This window comes from Rutilus rutilus, assembly GCF_951802725.1.
Source record: "Rutilus rutilus genome assembly, chromosome: 20".
NCBI lineage: Eukaryota > Metazoa > Chordata > Actinopteri > Cypriniformes > Leuciscidae > Rutilus > Rutilus rutilus.
In genome coordinates, this window is record NC_140225.1 from 4,705,377 (window position 1) to 4,718,818 (window position 13,442).

Consider the following 13,442-nt stretch of genomic DNA (forward strand, 5'->3'; position numbering starts at 1 on the left):
TGTTTTTTTTTACAGCCATCTGAGCAGTCGTGACTCACGTTTCAATCAAACTCTCATAGCTGCTCATCTCTGCTCAGCACAGTCATTAGCTAAGAAAGATCAAGCGTTCATGAGCATTTTGTTTAGTTCTTTCAACCATTAGGGGCGTAAACTTATGAATGTATTCCTTACTACTCTCGATTTGTAAGTCGGATAGTGTTTGTAAGCTGGATACACAGTATATCAAACAGATATGTTTTGATTGGCTTTGATTTTGTCATTTTGTTAAACAATTTCGCCTTTTTTATTTGTTTTTGTTTGCTCACTGCATCTGTAGTGTAGGCAGAATCGCTCATATTTCTCTAATATCAACTCAACAGAGTTGGCGTGTGTTGTTATACGATTATCTAAGCAGTCGTGACTCACATCTCTCTACGATCCATCAAAAAGCGAGAAAGACCAAATGCTCCCGAGGGTCGTATCACACGGCCTGCAGTTCTTTCATCTTTCTTTTTATTCTTTTGACCATTCACATTTGAAGTCAAAACATTTATAATATCTAATGAGAATAATGAGAATTATTATACAAATATGTAATAGTTATATTAAGAAAAAAAAATTTGATATGATGATCAAATATATCTTATATTAGTATAGTTAAACATTTAAATATTTATACATACAGTAAATTATATATAAACTATATATATAGAATTTTGTTCTATTTCAAGGCATTTAGACAAACAATAACTTGTGTTTGGTTAGGACATGGTATAATGGTCAACCGGAACCCATAAAAGTCTGGTTTCTTTCGTAACCGTCATTATTTATGAGTAGTTTATCCATCATGCGCTGTTGAATTAGAGGCGCTGGATGTTTCAGTGGTGTTTTTGTTTGGGGTATTTGGTAAATTCCTCCATCAGATTGACCTAAATTCTGAAGGGTGGACTCTTATTCTAGCATTCTTGCAAAACCAAAGCTGTGACTCATCCAGAGCTCAGCGCGAGAAGAATGGGAGATTTACACTTACCGCATCAGTGTGCTTGAGCGGGTAAAGTACGTCTAGTATCCATATCTGCAGGTGGATTAGGACAGGAATTATGTCTTCATGGAGCTGTCAGAGGCCAAGACTGCCGACACACACATTTCTAGCAGACATAACACATTAACAGAGCTTTAGCTGTCGGGAGACTGCGTGTCTGTCACTGCTGTAGGCCTGTGTGTGTGATACATCAAAACCTGACTGTTATGTCTGATATTAACACTGTCTCTCTGTCTGTCTCTCGTATCGTCCCAACTTCATCTTTATATCTAAATCTTAACACACACACACACATTGTGTCAGACAGCTCTGTGTGGTATGAGGTTTGCAGACAGACATGTGTAAGATAGACATGTTTAATCAGATTTATTACCTTCATCACACAGTAATTAGATGGTCTCTCATTCCACCTGAGTGATGCAAACTGTGTGTGTGTGTGTGTGTGTGTGTGTGTGTGTCTGGTGTTGATTGCATCATCCCGGAGTCTTGAGGTTACCAGATTGTTGATGACTGTAAACAGATATTAAGTTACAAAATTCACAGCACAAACACAGACATGGTTCATAGTTAAACAGATTTGTCAAAGCACACAGCGCCGTCCCACAAACACACGCACACACACACCTATTGTCATGCCAGAGGAGCGGGGAGGCGAATTCAAGTTGGCATTAGTTGACATGCAGCAACTTGCTTCAGATGAAAATAAAACGAACAAGGAATAAACAAACGAGAAGTTCATTTGAGTTCATTGAAGAGAAGAAAAGAGATGCGGGCAGAGCTGTGTGGTGTGTACTCATGCGCTCATGCACATCCCACAGTCTGCGCAACTGACAAACACATCAAATATATCTGTCACATATTTTCATTTCTATTAATTATATGTTGTTATATATTTATTAAATAATAATTTTGTAAATTTGTACATGATCATTTTCATTATATATATATTATATGACATGAGAGCTGGAAGGAAATGTTCTTAATCGTCACAAAATAATGGCAAGCTGTGTAAGACAGTCAGTGAACGGACAGTCCACTCCGCGTGTGTGTGTGTGTGTGTGTGACTTCAGAAAACGTTTGAGAGTTTTAAGTAGGTCGGGTGAAAGATCTGACATATAACCAGACTTCATGGTGGCTGTGTTTGTTTTTGCTGGTACTGAGGAAAGCCTGCATTTCCACTCAGTGTTATACAGCTCTCTCTCTCTCTCTCTCTCTCTCTCTCTCTCTCACTCGCTCTCTCTCTCACTCGCTCTCTCACTTGCTCTCTCTCTCTCACTCACTCTCTCACTTGCTCTCTCACTCGCTCTCTCACTCGCGTTCTCTCTCGTATTCAAAGAAAAAGCACACCATCTATCCTTAGTACTTCACAACAGGGTATTTAAATGAATCAGTAAATAGTTTATTTGCTCAATGAATGAATCATTCACATGAGCAGTCTGACTGAACTGATTCACTAGAACAAACTGATTCAGTAGTTCAGTCAATCTACACTGCTGTTTGTTGGCATTATAGCCAAAAATAGATGAGTTACTGTCATCCCCGTCCTCTCAGAGACGCACGAAGCTCTCAGTTACGCACATATTGTACTGCTCACAGACAGTTTCTGTGACACTGCTTTAATAGCACTAGAGATCTGTCTGTTATTGACGTTGTGCAACGGCCAATCAAAATATTTGAGTGAGATGTTTATTTTCAGCAGAAGCACCAGCTGTGGCCTGAATAAGAGCATTTATACTGAAGAATTTATCATTGTGCAGAGAAAACCAGAGAGAGAGAGAGAGACTGGGAACAGTGTGCCATTAGTGGTGTTTGCTAAGGCAAGCATCATTATTACTATTGCACATACTTACGGATACAGGGATTTATTCAAACTCCTTACCCTAAGTATTAAACTCTAGTGTGTAACATGTCCCATAATGCTTGATGAGGACATATGTGCTTGTATTTTTGGATCTGATCTGATTTATGTCTTTAAAAATAAAATGGGCAAATTGAGTAGACTTGTATTGAAGGAGGGACTCGGGCCATCTAGAGACCTGAATATGGCTTGGGTTGCAATCATCCCTCCAGAACACTCTAGAAACCACCGACTAGCATCATGCTGGCAAGTTTTGCATGGACAAGCACCACTCATATTTTTCTCCGAAAATGTAAAAATGTAGTTGCATACGTCTCATATCTCATACGTGTATGTGTGTGTTGCAACGATTAGCTTGTAACAACTATCTCATCTCGGACTGAGAGCAAACAGGATTCATTTGCATGTCAAATTGGCAGTTCAGTGCGCTGACACACACACACACACACACTCTATATTTCCCAAAGTATCTTATTTTAGACTTGTGCAGCGACTGTTGCGTTTGTATGTGCGAGACAGCTGTGTGTTAATGCTGATGGAGTGATTTAAAAGCTCAGATCATACACACACACAGGCATCACGCGCTAAAGATAAGATATGTGATAATCACACACACCTTTAACAGACACCCAAAATATCATTCCTCGTGACACGCTGATGCTTTTCTTGGCTTGTCAGCAAAACAGAAAGATTTCAAAGTTATCTGCTCATACACATGCATTTTGACAGATGGAGCTCTAACGTGTGTGTGTGTGTGTGTGTGTGTGTGTGTGTGTGTGTGTGTGTGTGTGTGTGTGTGTAACGTGACACCAGCATAAGATTTCATGTTTGTTTTTCTCAGCACCTTTGATGAAAACACTAGCAGCTCTTTCACACTGAGCGTGTGTGGACAAATTCACTCTGTCGCAATCCCACAAACACACACAGATAGGGCTGGGCGGTTATAATATTCACTGTTTATTCATGATGATTTTGCTGCCCAATTAAAATTAAAATTAAGCAACAGCATCTCCGGTTTAAACTTCGCTAGCAAAAATGATGTTGGTAAGTTCAGATGACTTCCAATAATCAGTTTATTTCGTTCGGTGAGCTGATTCAAAACCGATTCAACAATTAATGTTTCATTTTTCTAAAATTCTAAAATGTTTACATTTAATAAAATGTTCAAGGAAAATATGTGCTGATAAAAATAGCTGTTTATTATTATATATTGTTATATTGCTGCATATAAGTGAAAAAAATATATATTTTATTATTTGTGTCAATTAAAAAAAAAGAAATCTTAAATATTGTCAAAAAAGTATATAGAATTTTCTTTTAACTGCATATACTTTTAACTGTCTTTTAACAGAGCTTTATTATTTATTGCATTCATATTTATGTTGTTTATCACTGCATATGAATTACATTTTATTTTATTATTATTAGTGTTAATTTACAGAATGTCAGAGGGATTTAAAATATGACGATTTTTTAGCAATATCACGTATCGCATTATTATTTATTTTTGTATTAATATTTTGGTTTGATACATTTACAAAAATGGCAAAAGTGTGTGTGTGTGTGTGTGTATTGTATGTATCTCATAGATTACCAGTTGACAAGTGATTAAATATGTATATGTTTTTGTTGCAGGATTATGGCCAGATCAGATGGACCCTCCTGCACTGAAGACATGCAAAGTGGAAGATGACTTACGCTGGTCAGGTAAGAGACTTTACAAACACACACCGGTACACATTATGTCCATAAAGAATAAGAATTCACACAAAGATGTCGTTACAAACCCTTTTGACTTTCTTTATTTCCTTTTTGTGGTGATCTATTCTGTACCCACACATGGCATAAATGTTCATCGGTGCTCTTTTATGTTGTTAGTAGTTTAATAGGAGAATTAATCACTGTTATATATAGATAATTAAAAACCACACACACACACACACACACACACACACTCACAACGTTTACCTCAAATGACTTCTTTGATATGCAGATGTGTGTGGGTGTGTTGCAGTCCTAATGGCTGAATCATAATATTAATGATCCAATCAAAACGCAGCATTTTTGTGGAGGGAGCTGAAACAAACATAATGTAAAAAATTACCTACTTTCGCTTTCACACACACGCGTGGACCCAGAAACAACAATAAACATTCTCTGTGTGTGAAATACACACACACCCACCTGCTTTGGCACATACACACATACGAACACTCTCACTCGAAAACATTCACACAAACTCTCGCTGCCATGGACACACGGCCACATACCTGGAGCTGGCATGGTTTTCCTTCCCCGCGGCGACGCAGAATTCCTGCCCTTCCTGTTCCCGCAAACCCCACACATCCAAACCAGCTGAGTCATTTTTACCTCCACCACACACAAACACCCACCAGCCCGTGTGATATTTAAGTTATAGCTCTCTTTAATTGCACTTTGACTGATTTATTATTCCTAATAGACTTGCATTTTGTCAGGTGGCAGTTTTCAAAACACCAGATGGCAGTTTCATCATAATTCCTGCTCTGTACAGTGAGGAAATATTTGACGTTTATTAAAGGCCACAATGCACACTGCAGCCAAATGTACTGTCACTCTTCTACTGAGCGTTTCATTTCAGTCTGTACAGTCTGTAGTCACTTATGGGAGTGATTTTTTTCTATCAAAAATAGCACAAAAACTTTGCTTGTCAATAATCACAAGATAGTTCAGGATATTCACTCCTACATTTAATTGTGGTTGTCATTCTTTGCAGTGCGTACGTGGCCAAAGAGAGTTTCAAAACTTCATTCAGACAGATTTTTCAGTCTTATTTGGAAGACAAAATTCTATTTTAGAATTTAGATATTTGTTCTAGAACCCATTTGATTCGATCAGATCATATAATTGCAAAGTTACATTGCTTAGAAGATTTAATGAGGTTTGTAAATATGTCTCATTTAAGTATCAATTTTGTCTCGGATGTTTCTCTTCTCTTCTAAATCTTTCAAATAAGCATACAGTAAAAAGAAACCGTGAATAGCTCAGATCATTTGGTCTTGGAAGAACTTGATGAGAATTGAGATTGAGATGTCTGACTTTGACTGCAGGCTCATCTGAGCTCAGCATGAGACGTGTTTGAGATCGCGTCTGAAACTTTAGAAGCGACTACATCTGAGGAGTTGCAGAGTTTGCTTCTGCTCTCCATCTCATTGCTGTCCATGAGAAGCAGTTGTGATATGAAGTAGATCTAATTTGCGCTTTCTCTGTCCTGTTGGTTCAGAGAGCATGTGTTCTCTGCTGCAGACTTGCGTGAGTGTAATGTTGACTCACCGCTCTGAACTGCGGCGATCAAAAAACGCCTACAGGAATTATGAGATCCAACCGTTCTTATATTTCATAATAATTGCTTCCGAAAGAACTGAATATTGATTCCTTTCAAAGTCCTAGAAAAGCAAAAGCTGCTTAATAATTGTGTGTTTTTTGGATCAATAATAATACAGTCATTTCAACAAATGGATTTTAGAGTCAACAAGGACTGGAGAAAAAAAAAGAAAAAAAAAAGAAGCATTCCTGATCTATTCACAAATGTGTCTCATTGTGATCCAGGTATTGAATCAATGACCTGATTTGTAAATCTCCAGTACAGTATCAGATGTTTGTGAATGGTAACCTGACCCATGCTGATGTATGAGATCGCAGCGCGGCACATGTCGGAGATTAGCTGGTTTGCATGCGACGTGCTGTGTTGTCTTATGGACTACAGCTCTAACATAAACACACAAGATCTACATGTTTGCCTGCGTCTCAGGTTCTCTGCCTGTCAGAGTGATATGCCATTACCTTCAGTTATCATTAATCAACATCCAGTGCAAACATTGAGCCACTTCAGTCTTTTACCTACTTGGAAAACTAGGCTATAATAGTATTAGGTTGAAAGTTACTCTACCTGCATTTACAGTGATCTGCATCTGGACACTAAAGTCACATTTATAATAGATATACACACTTATACGTCTTAATATATTACATACTGTATATATATATATCACGATTAATCGCATCCAAAATAAAAGTCTGTGTTTACATAATATACTGTATGTGTGTGTACTGTGCATAATTATTTTGTATATATATATATATATATATATATACACACATGCATATATTTAAGAAATAGTTGCTTATATATATATATATATATATATATATATATATATATATATATATATATATATATATATATATAAATATAATTTGTATTATAAATATAAATATTTTATATATAAATAACACATTTTTTCGTAAATATATACATGCATGTGTGTGTGTTTATATATACAAAATAATTATGCACACACATATATTATGTAAACACAAACTTTTATTTTAGATGCGGTTAATCGTGATTAATCGTTTCACAGCCCTAATATATATATATATACAAAATGAAGATCTTATGGTTGTCAAACGTTAGTGGAACATAATGTGCAACAACAGTTGGTTAGAAGTAATAGTTTTGGGCCACTGTATATTTGACAGGTTGTAGCAATAGTTTGGTTGGTTCCTGTGGGTTTGTTTCACCAGTTGAGCATAAAACCACATAGTAGAAACTCAAACCATGAACAAGTAGGCAAGTCTGGGATCCACATTATTTTATGATTGTTAGATATGTGGTATTTTTGATATCCTACATTCTGACGCAAATATACACGATTTGATTAGATTATATACAGAGTAACAAGTATATATTTCCAGCCTTTATGTCTCTATGTCTTTCTCTCTCCTGGCCACATGATTTGCCTGGTCCAGGTGTAATCCATCTGTTTTTGCATTGCCATTTTACAGGTGAGGGCCGAGATTTGCATCCGCACCAGAACCCTGATCCCCACTCAAACATGCACAATTCCTGCTGACTAGCTACTGCTTGCTCTTCTGTTAACAAACAAAATCAGCAGTCAAATGAGGCAAACCTCTGTAGTGAGCCGGGTTACACGCTTGACTGTGGGCTAGTGGAACACGGCGAACTGAACTGCTCACTGGGATGGGGGAAGGATAACGTAACGATAGGGGTCATTCTCATGAAACTGTGACAGTTTGTCCATTACATTTCTTTTGTAAAAAGTACTGCCATTGAAGAACAATTCCCCCTCTACTATTCTGACTAGTCATTAACAAATATGACTTAATTTTTATTAATTTTAATATTCTTTACATTATATTATAAAATATTATATATTTTTATTTATATTAATATTGCTTCTGCTAAAAAATCCTGTTAACTGTTTTATTCATATTAATTTTAGTTTGAATCGTGTGGACAAAAAAGGGAAAACCCAAACCAATATTTGGAATATTTATTTTATATTATATTAATATTCAATGTTAATATTGTTTCTGTAGAAAAGGCGTTTTTTCCCTTAACCGTTTAAATTAATATTAATGTATTAATGTTCATTAATAGTAAAAAAAAAAGAATCCCCCTAAATGTTTTTTCATCTTTATAATGTTATTTTCATCATTTTAATATTATTAAAGGGGAAAATTACATACAATAATGGGTTATACCACATGCTTTCCTTCTCTTTGCTCTTTTAAAGAGTTTTTCCACTGATACTAATGTAGATCATGTGTATTCATGGAAACATCGCGAACTAGTAATTCTCTAGAGCAGTGGTCTTCGAAAGGGGGTCAGTAGTGTGTTTTTTGTGGAACAAACATCATATGTCAAAACATTAATATGCCACTATATGCAAGTTTTCATTGGCCAGACATAAAATGAAACTCTCAATTTTTATAATCACAATAACAACATGTTTCTATCCACCAAGGAATATGTTCACACTAGAGCATGTTCTAGACTAGAGCAACCTTCTGGAAACTCTCATGTTGTTAATATCCTGCGAGGCACTAGAGGGAGACACTGAGTCTGAACATGTGTGTGTGTGTGAGTGTGAGGGTAGTGAGGGTTAACAGTGTCTACAGTTTGGGTGTTATATCTGGTTTGCAGCTGTTTCTCAACTCATTTGTCAGATTTCCGCTTTTCGTAATTAATCTCGTATGGTGTGTGGTCCTGGTAAACCCTATGTTATGGGGACAAAATATCCCCACAAAGATTGGCAATATCTGAATCTTTTCGGTCCCGTAAGGAAAACGGCTTATAAATCAGACTAAATTATGTTTTTTGAAAACTATGTTTTTTGGTAGGTTTAGAGGATAGAATATACATTTTGAACCGTATAAAAATCACGATGTCAGTGGAAAGTCGCCATAAAAACGTGAAAACCGAATGTGTGTGTGCGCGCACATGAGTCTGGCTGGAATTTGTGGCCATTTCAGTTGAATCAACAGCAGCTGAAATCTTGAATTCTCCTCGGTTCGAATCAGATCCCGGCCCCCCAAAAGTGTAAAAGAGAAAGTCAACACCCCTCAGAGAGAAAGAGAGAGAGAGGGGGGGAACCTGAAGTTGAGGATATTGAAATGGAACTGTATGCTTTTCTCTCTCTTTCTCTGTTTCTGTTTGTAAATGGACCCAGTGCCCCAGACAAACGGGGGAGAGACTTTTAAACAAGTCAGTGGCACGCACAGACGGCATTCTCCTCCCTCAGGCGCCTGCATGCCAAAGCCTGCTCCAGTATCCCAGCAGCCCTTGCTCATATGCGGGCAATAAGCAGACAAATAAAGCTAGAAAACAGATCAAACTGGCAGAAACGGGCAGCAGTTTGTGTGCAGGTGCACAGATGTTTCCCTTACACCTGTTCACACAGGACATGAACGCTAAATGAACAAAAGCCAAAACATACCAGTCTTCATCATCTTCTTCCTCACTCGTAACCTTACTTGCACTGTTTTTACAGTTTATCAGGCGTTCACAAATTACACTACATGCTGAGATCAGTCTCTCAATAGGGTTCTGTGGCAATTGTTCATCTGATGAATTTGACAGATCATTTTAATATATTGCATATTAAATATTAACATAGTATAATATAATCACTTAAATGGTGAAGTCATGAAAATGTAAGATTTTGTAATAATTTTATTGTAAATGTATTATTTAATAATATTTTATATTTTTAAATAAAGATTTTATTTTTTTACTTTATTTAATTCGGTCTTGGTCTGAAATTTTTTATTTTATTGAAAATTTGTAAAAATGTAAACATTATTTTGTAATCCTAGAAAGCCTGGAAATCCTTCGCCCAAAAATTGTGGAATATTGTGTACATGCATTCTGTTTTTCTTATTGTTGTTTCAAATTTGTATTACTGTAATGCAAAAAAAGAAAAAGATCAAAAAGAGTTTACAAAAACAGGCATCACTATCTTTTTGCAAAATAATATTTTTGTTTTGATTTTGGGGTGAAACGTTCTATTCCTTTTTATGACGTTGCAGTTTCTTTAGACTTGAGTGATTGATTTGAACTTTTATTTGAGCGAAAAAAGTAGATGCATTCTTACTTAGGATCATTTCTGGGTCACAAACATTGAGTTTTTTTTATTTATTTAATTGAAAATGATTGAATCCATCATTTATTTTGATGTATATTCATGAAATTGTGTAGATGTTAAACTGTCGCTTTCTTTATCCTCAGGTTCGGAGCTGTTCCAGCAGAGGACATCCTTCCCGTCTCTGTCTCCATTAACGGCTCCTCGTTTCTCTGATTCACACATGCATTATCCGGGTCCGTTCAGCTACTCTGCTAACCCGTCCAGCACTGGAATCGGTGGTCTCAGTGTAGCCGGCATGCCCACCTCCAGCCGCTACCACACCTACCTGCCTCCTCCCTATCCTGGCAACCAGAACCAGAACTCACACTTCCAGACCAACTCCTCGCCGTACCACCTGTACTACGGCACCGGGTCCGGCTCCTACCAGTTCTCCATGGTCCCGACCGGCGGCGCCGGATCAGGAGGCGACAGGTCACCCACCCGCATGCTGACGTCCTGCACCGCGGCGGGTGGAGCCGGCGTCACCGCTGGAGGAAACAACAGCCTGCTGAACGCCAGCCTCGGGAACCAGAGCGACGGTGTGGATGCCGACGGAAGCCACAGCAACTCGCCCACAGCGATGAGCGCGTCGACACGCATAGACGAGTCCGTCTGGAGGCCTTACTGAGAGAGACTGAGAGGAGAGGGCAAAAATTAAGAGGAAGGTGAAAGTCTTGCATGTTTGATCGTTTTTTTGTTTCTTTGTCCTTCTATGACGTCAGTCGCTGATCAAATGACCAGAAGTTAGTTGGTGACCTTTTGCTCTGGACGCTCCATACGGCACAGAAACGGACCAAAACTGAAGGAGGACACAAGTCTCACAGGAAATTAAGGTGTATATAGATAGAATAAAAATTATCATTAAAAAAAGAGAAGAAAAGGCATCCCATAGTAATATATCAGCGACTTTTTTGTTACTGAAAAAGCTGAACAAACCAAAGAAAAGCAGGTTCTTCACGGACATATTCTGATGGGCCTGTAACTGAAAAAAGACAATTTATCCAGCCTTACAAACCATTCTGCCTGAAAGCTGTAATTCCCAGAGTGCTTTGCAACCACGAAACGCCGCAGAGATGAAAGCGTTTGTCATGCAGACAGTATGAAAGAGCTTCACGGAGCTTGCAGGACCGTGGGACTTTTAATGTGTAAATATACCAAAAATGTCGCCCGCGACTTTCAGGTACTTTCCAAAATTGCTAAAAAAAAAACCTCTTGAAATGGTGAGATGTGATCATATAATACAAATGTGGGTCAATGTGAGCTTTGTGAGATGTTATGACTATGGGTTTTTAATTTAAAAAAAGAAAAAAGAAAAAAGGATTTTAGGGGGAATCACAAAACCTGTCAGGAACATATCCAGGTCATATTTATTGAGAAATGAGAAATCATATTTTGCTGAAAATTCATATTTTATTTGAATCAAAATGAAGCACGTTTGACCCTCAGATTCTTATTGTAATGCAAAACATAATGATGTATTATGCAAAATCATTGAAATTTACAAAAACATAGACATAATTTTCTTTTTGCATAAAGAAAATTATGTTTGTTTAGACTTTGGGGTGAAATGTGATCTGGATGTGTTTTTGTGAGATTCACCCTTTAGCTGTGGGGTCTTGATTTGTAGAAACGTAAAACAGTGTCTAAAGACAGACAGGTGTTTGAATTATTATTTTTTTTTGTCATTTGGTGTCTTGCTTTCCACCAAAATCACAAACAATTAATTTGTCTTTGAACTTGTGGAGACTTTTCTTTTTTGGAATAGTTTTAAGAGTAATTATTTCTTTCTCAGTGTTGATCGCTTTTTATGACTTTGCAGTTTCTTAAAACGATTCTGATCTGTTTGCGCTCAGTTTTATGGTTTGTGTATTTTTTCTTTTCTTTTTTTTTTTTTACATTTAATTTATTTGAGCCAAAGTGGACGTTCCTATTTCGGGTCGTTTCCGGGTCACAAGCATTTCGTATTTCTTATTTTTTCTTTTTCTTTTTTTTTTCAATTTAATTTTTTATCTTTGTTTTAATATAAAATTGGAAGTTGTGCTACTGTAATATATTCTTTCTAAATTATACAAAACAAATTTTAATGTAATGTCTATGTTTTTCCAATGCAGCTTTAATGCACTAAAACATTTATTTAAGATGTTATATGTCCTTGTAAACCACATAATGGAGACATTCTTGCCAGATTGAGTTCCACATGATATTTAGTCATACTGCCTGAAAGGCTTCAGTCCTCATAAGCCAAAGAGTCCAACAATCACCTGTTGTCATCTATGTCTCTAAAGTGTGAAAAATATGTTGCTCTAAGCACTTACATTATGTGTCTATTTTTCCTACCTTGTTCTTGGAATGACTGAAATCGGAGACAATAATTGGGCACGTTTGAAAGGAGATCAGTCTCGATTATTTGAATAACAAAACCATGCATATGCTCATACAAGGAGGGTAAAGTGGCCATGACACACACACACACACATTCGCGTAACAGGTGTAAGTGAATATTTCGGCCCATAACCCAGAGGTTTTTCCCATGCTCACACCTGCTGCCTTCACCTGAGGGCGAAGAGCCCCAAAAGAGCAAAGGAAACAAGTAGAAAGATGGATGAAGAGAGCCATATCTCCTTTCGCAATCATTGGTCATCCTTCAGGCCTTGTTATCCAAGCAGAAGTGCCCGTGTTCAGCTTGATTCACGGCCGCTTTGATGCCTTTATGGCGGCGGTAATTTTCCTTCCCATTGTGCCTCCCCTTGATTATTGCCTAAAGCTGCAGTCTACAGGAAAGATGGATTCAAAATGCGAGCTGGTCTAGTTACAGGCGGGAGTCTATTCTCTCCTGCGAGGACTTCTGGGTAATAGAAACCCGTGCTATAATAATTCTCTCAGTGCCTCAGTCTGTATCTATTAATGTCTGTGGATATCAAATCCTGTCGTCTCATCGTATGTGAGTTTGTTGTGATTGTTGATTATGATTGAGCTGGATAATCCAAATCAGGCTAAATTAATATTTGCTGGCCCGAAATAAGACCAAAAAATGCATCTATTTATTTCCACTATCAATACTGATTTTTATTGTGTGTTGCATTGAACAGTCTGT

General features: G+C 37.3%; 2 protein-coding genes across 3 annotated transcripts in view; one reads left to right on the forward strand and one right to left on the reverse strand.

The window, feature by feature from the left end:
- The window catches only part of runx3 (RUNX family transcription factor 3), a 54,106-nt gene extending 42,462 nt beyond the window's left edge, over window positions 1–11,644 (forward strand). For both annotated transcript variants that reach the window (XM_084391180.1, XM_084391179.1), the window contains 2 exons: window positions 4,515–4,586; window positions 10,453–11,644. In XM_084391180.1, coding sequence (XP_084247306.1) covers window positions 4,515–4,586; window positions 10,453–10,976 — 596 coding nt within the window. In that variant the 3' untranslated portion in view covers window positions 10,977–11,644. The remainder of the gene's footprint in view (window positions 1–4,514; window positions 4,587–10,452) is intronic.
- The window catches only part of mgst3b (microsomal glutathione S-transferase 3b), a 258,907-nt gene that overhangs the window by 189,283 nt on the left and 56,182 nt on the right, over window positions 1–13,442 (reverse strand). The gene's annotated exons all lie outside the window — the stretch shown is intronic.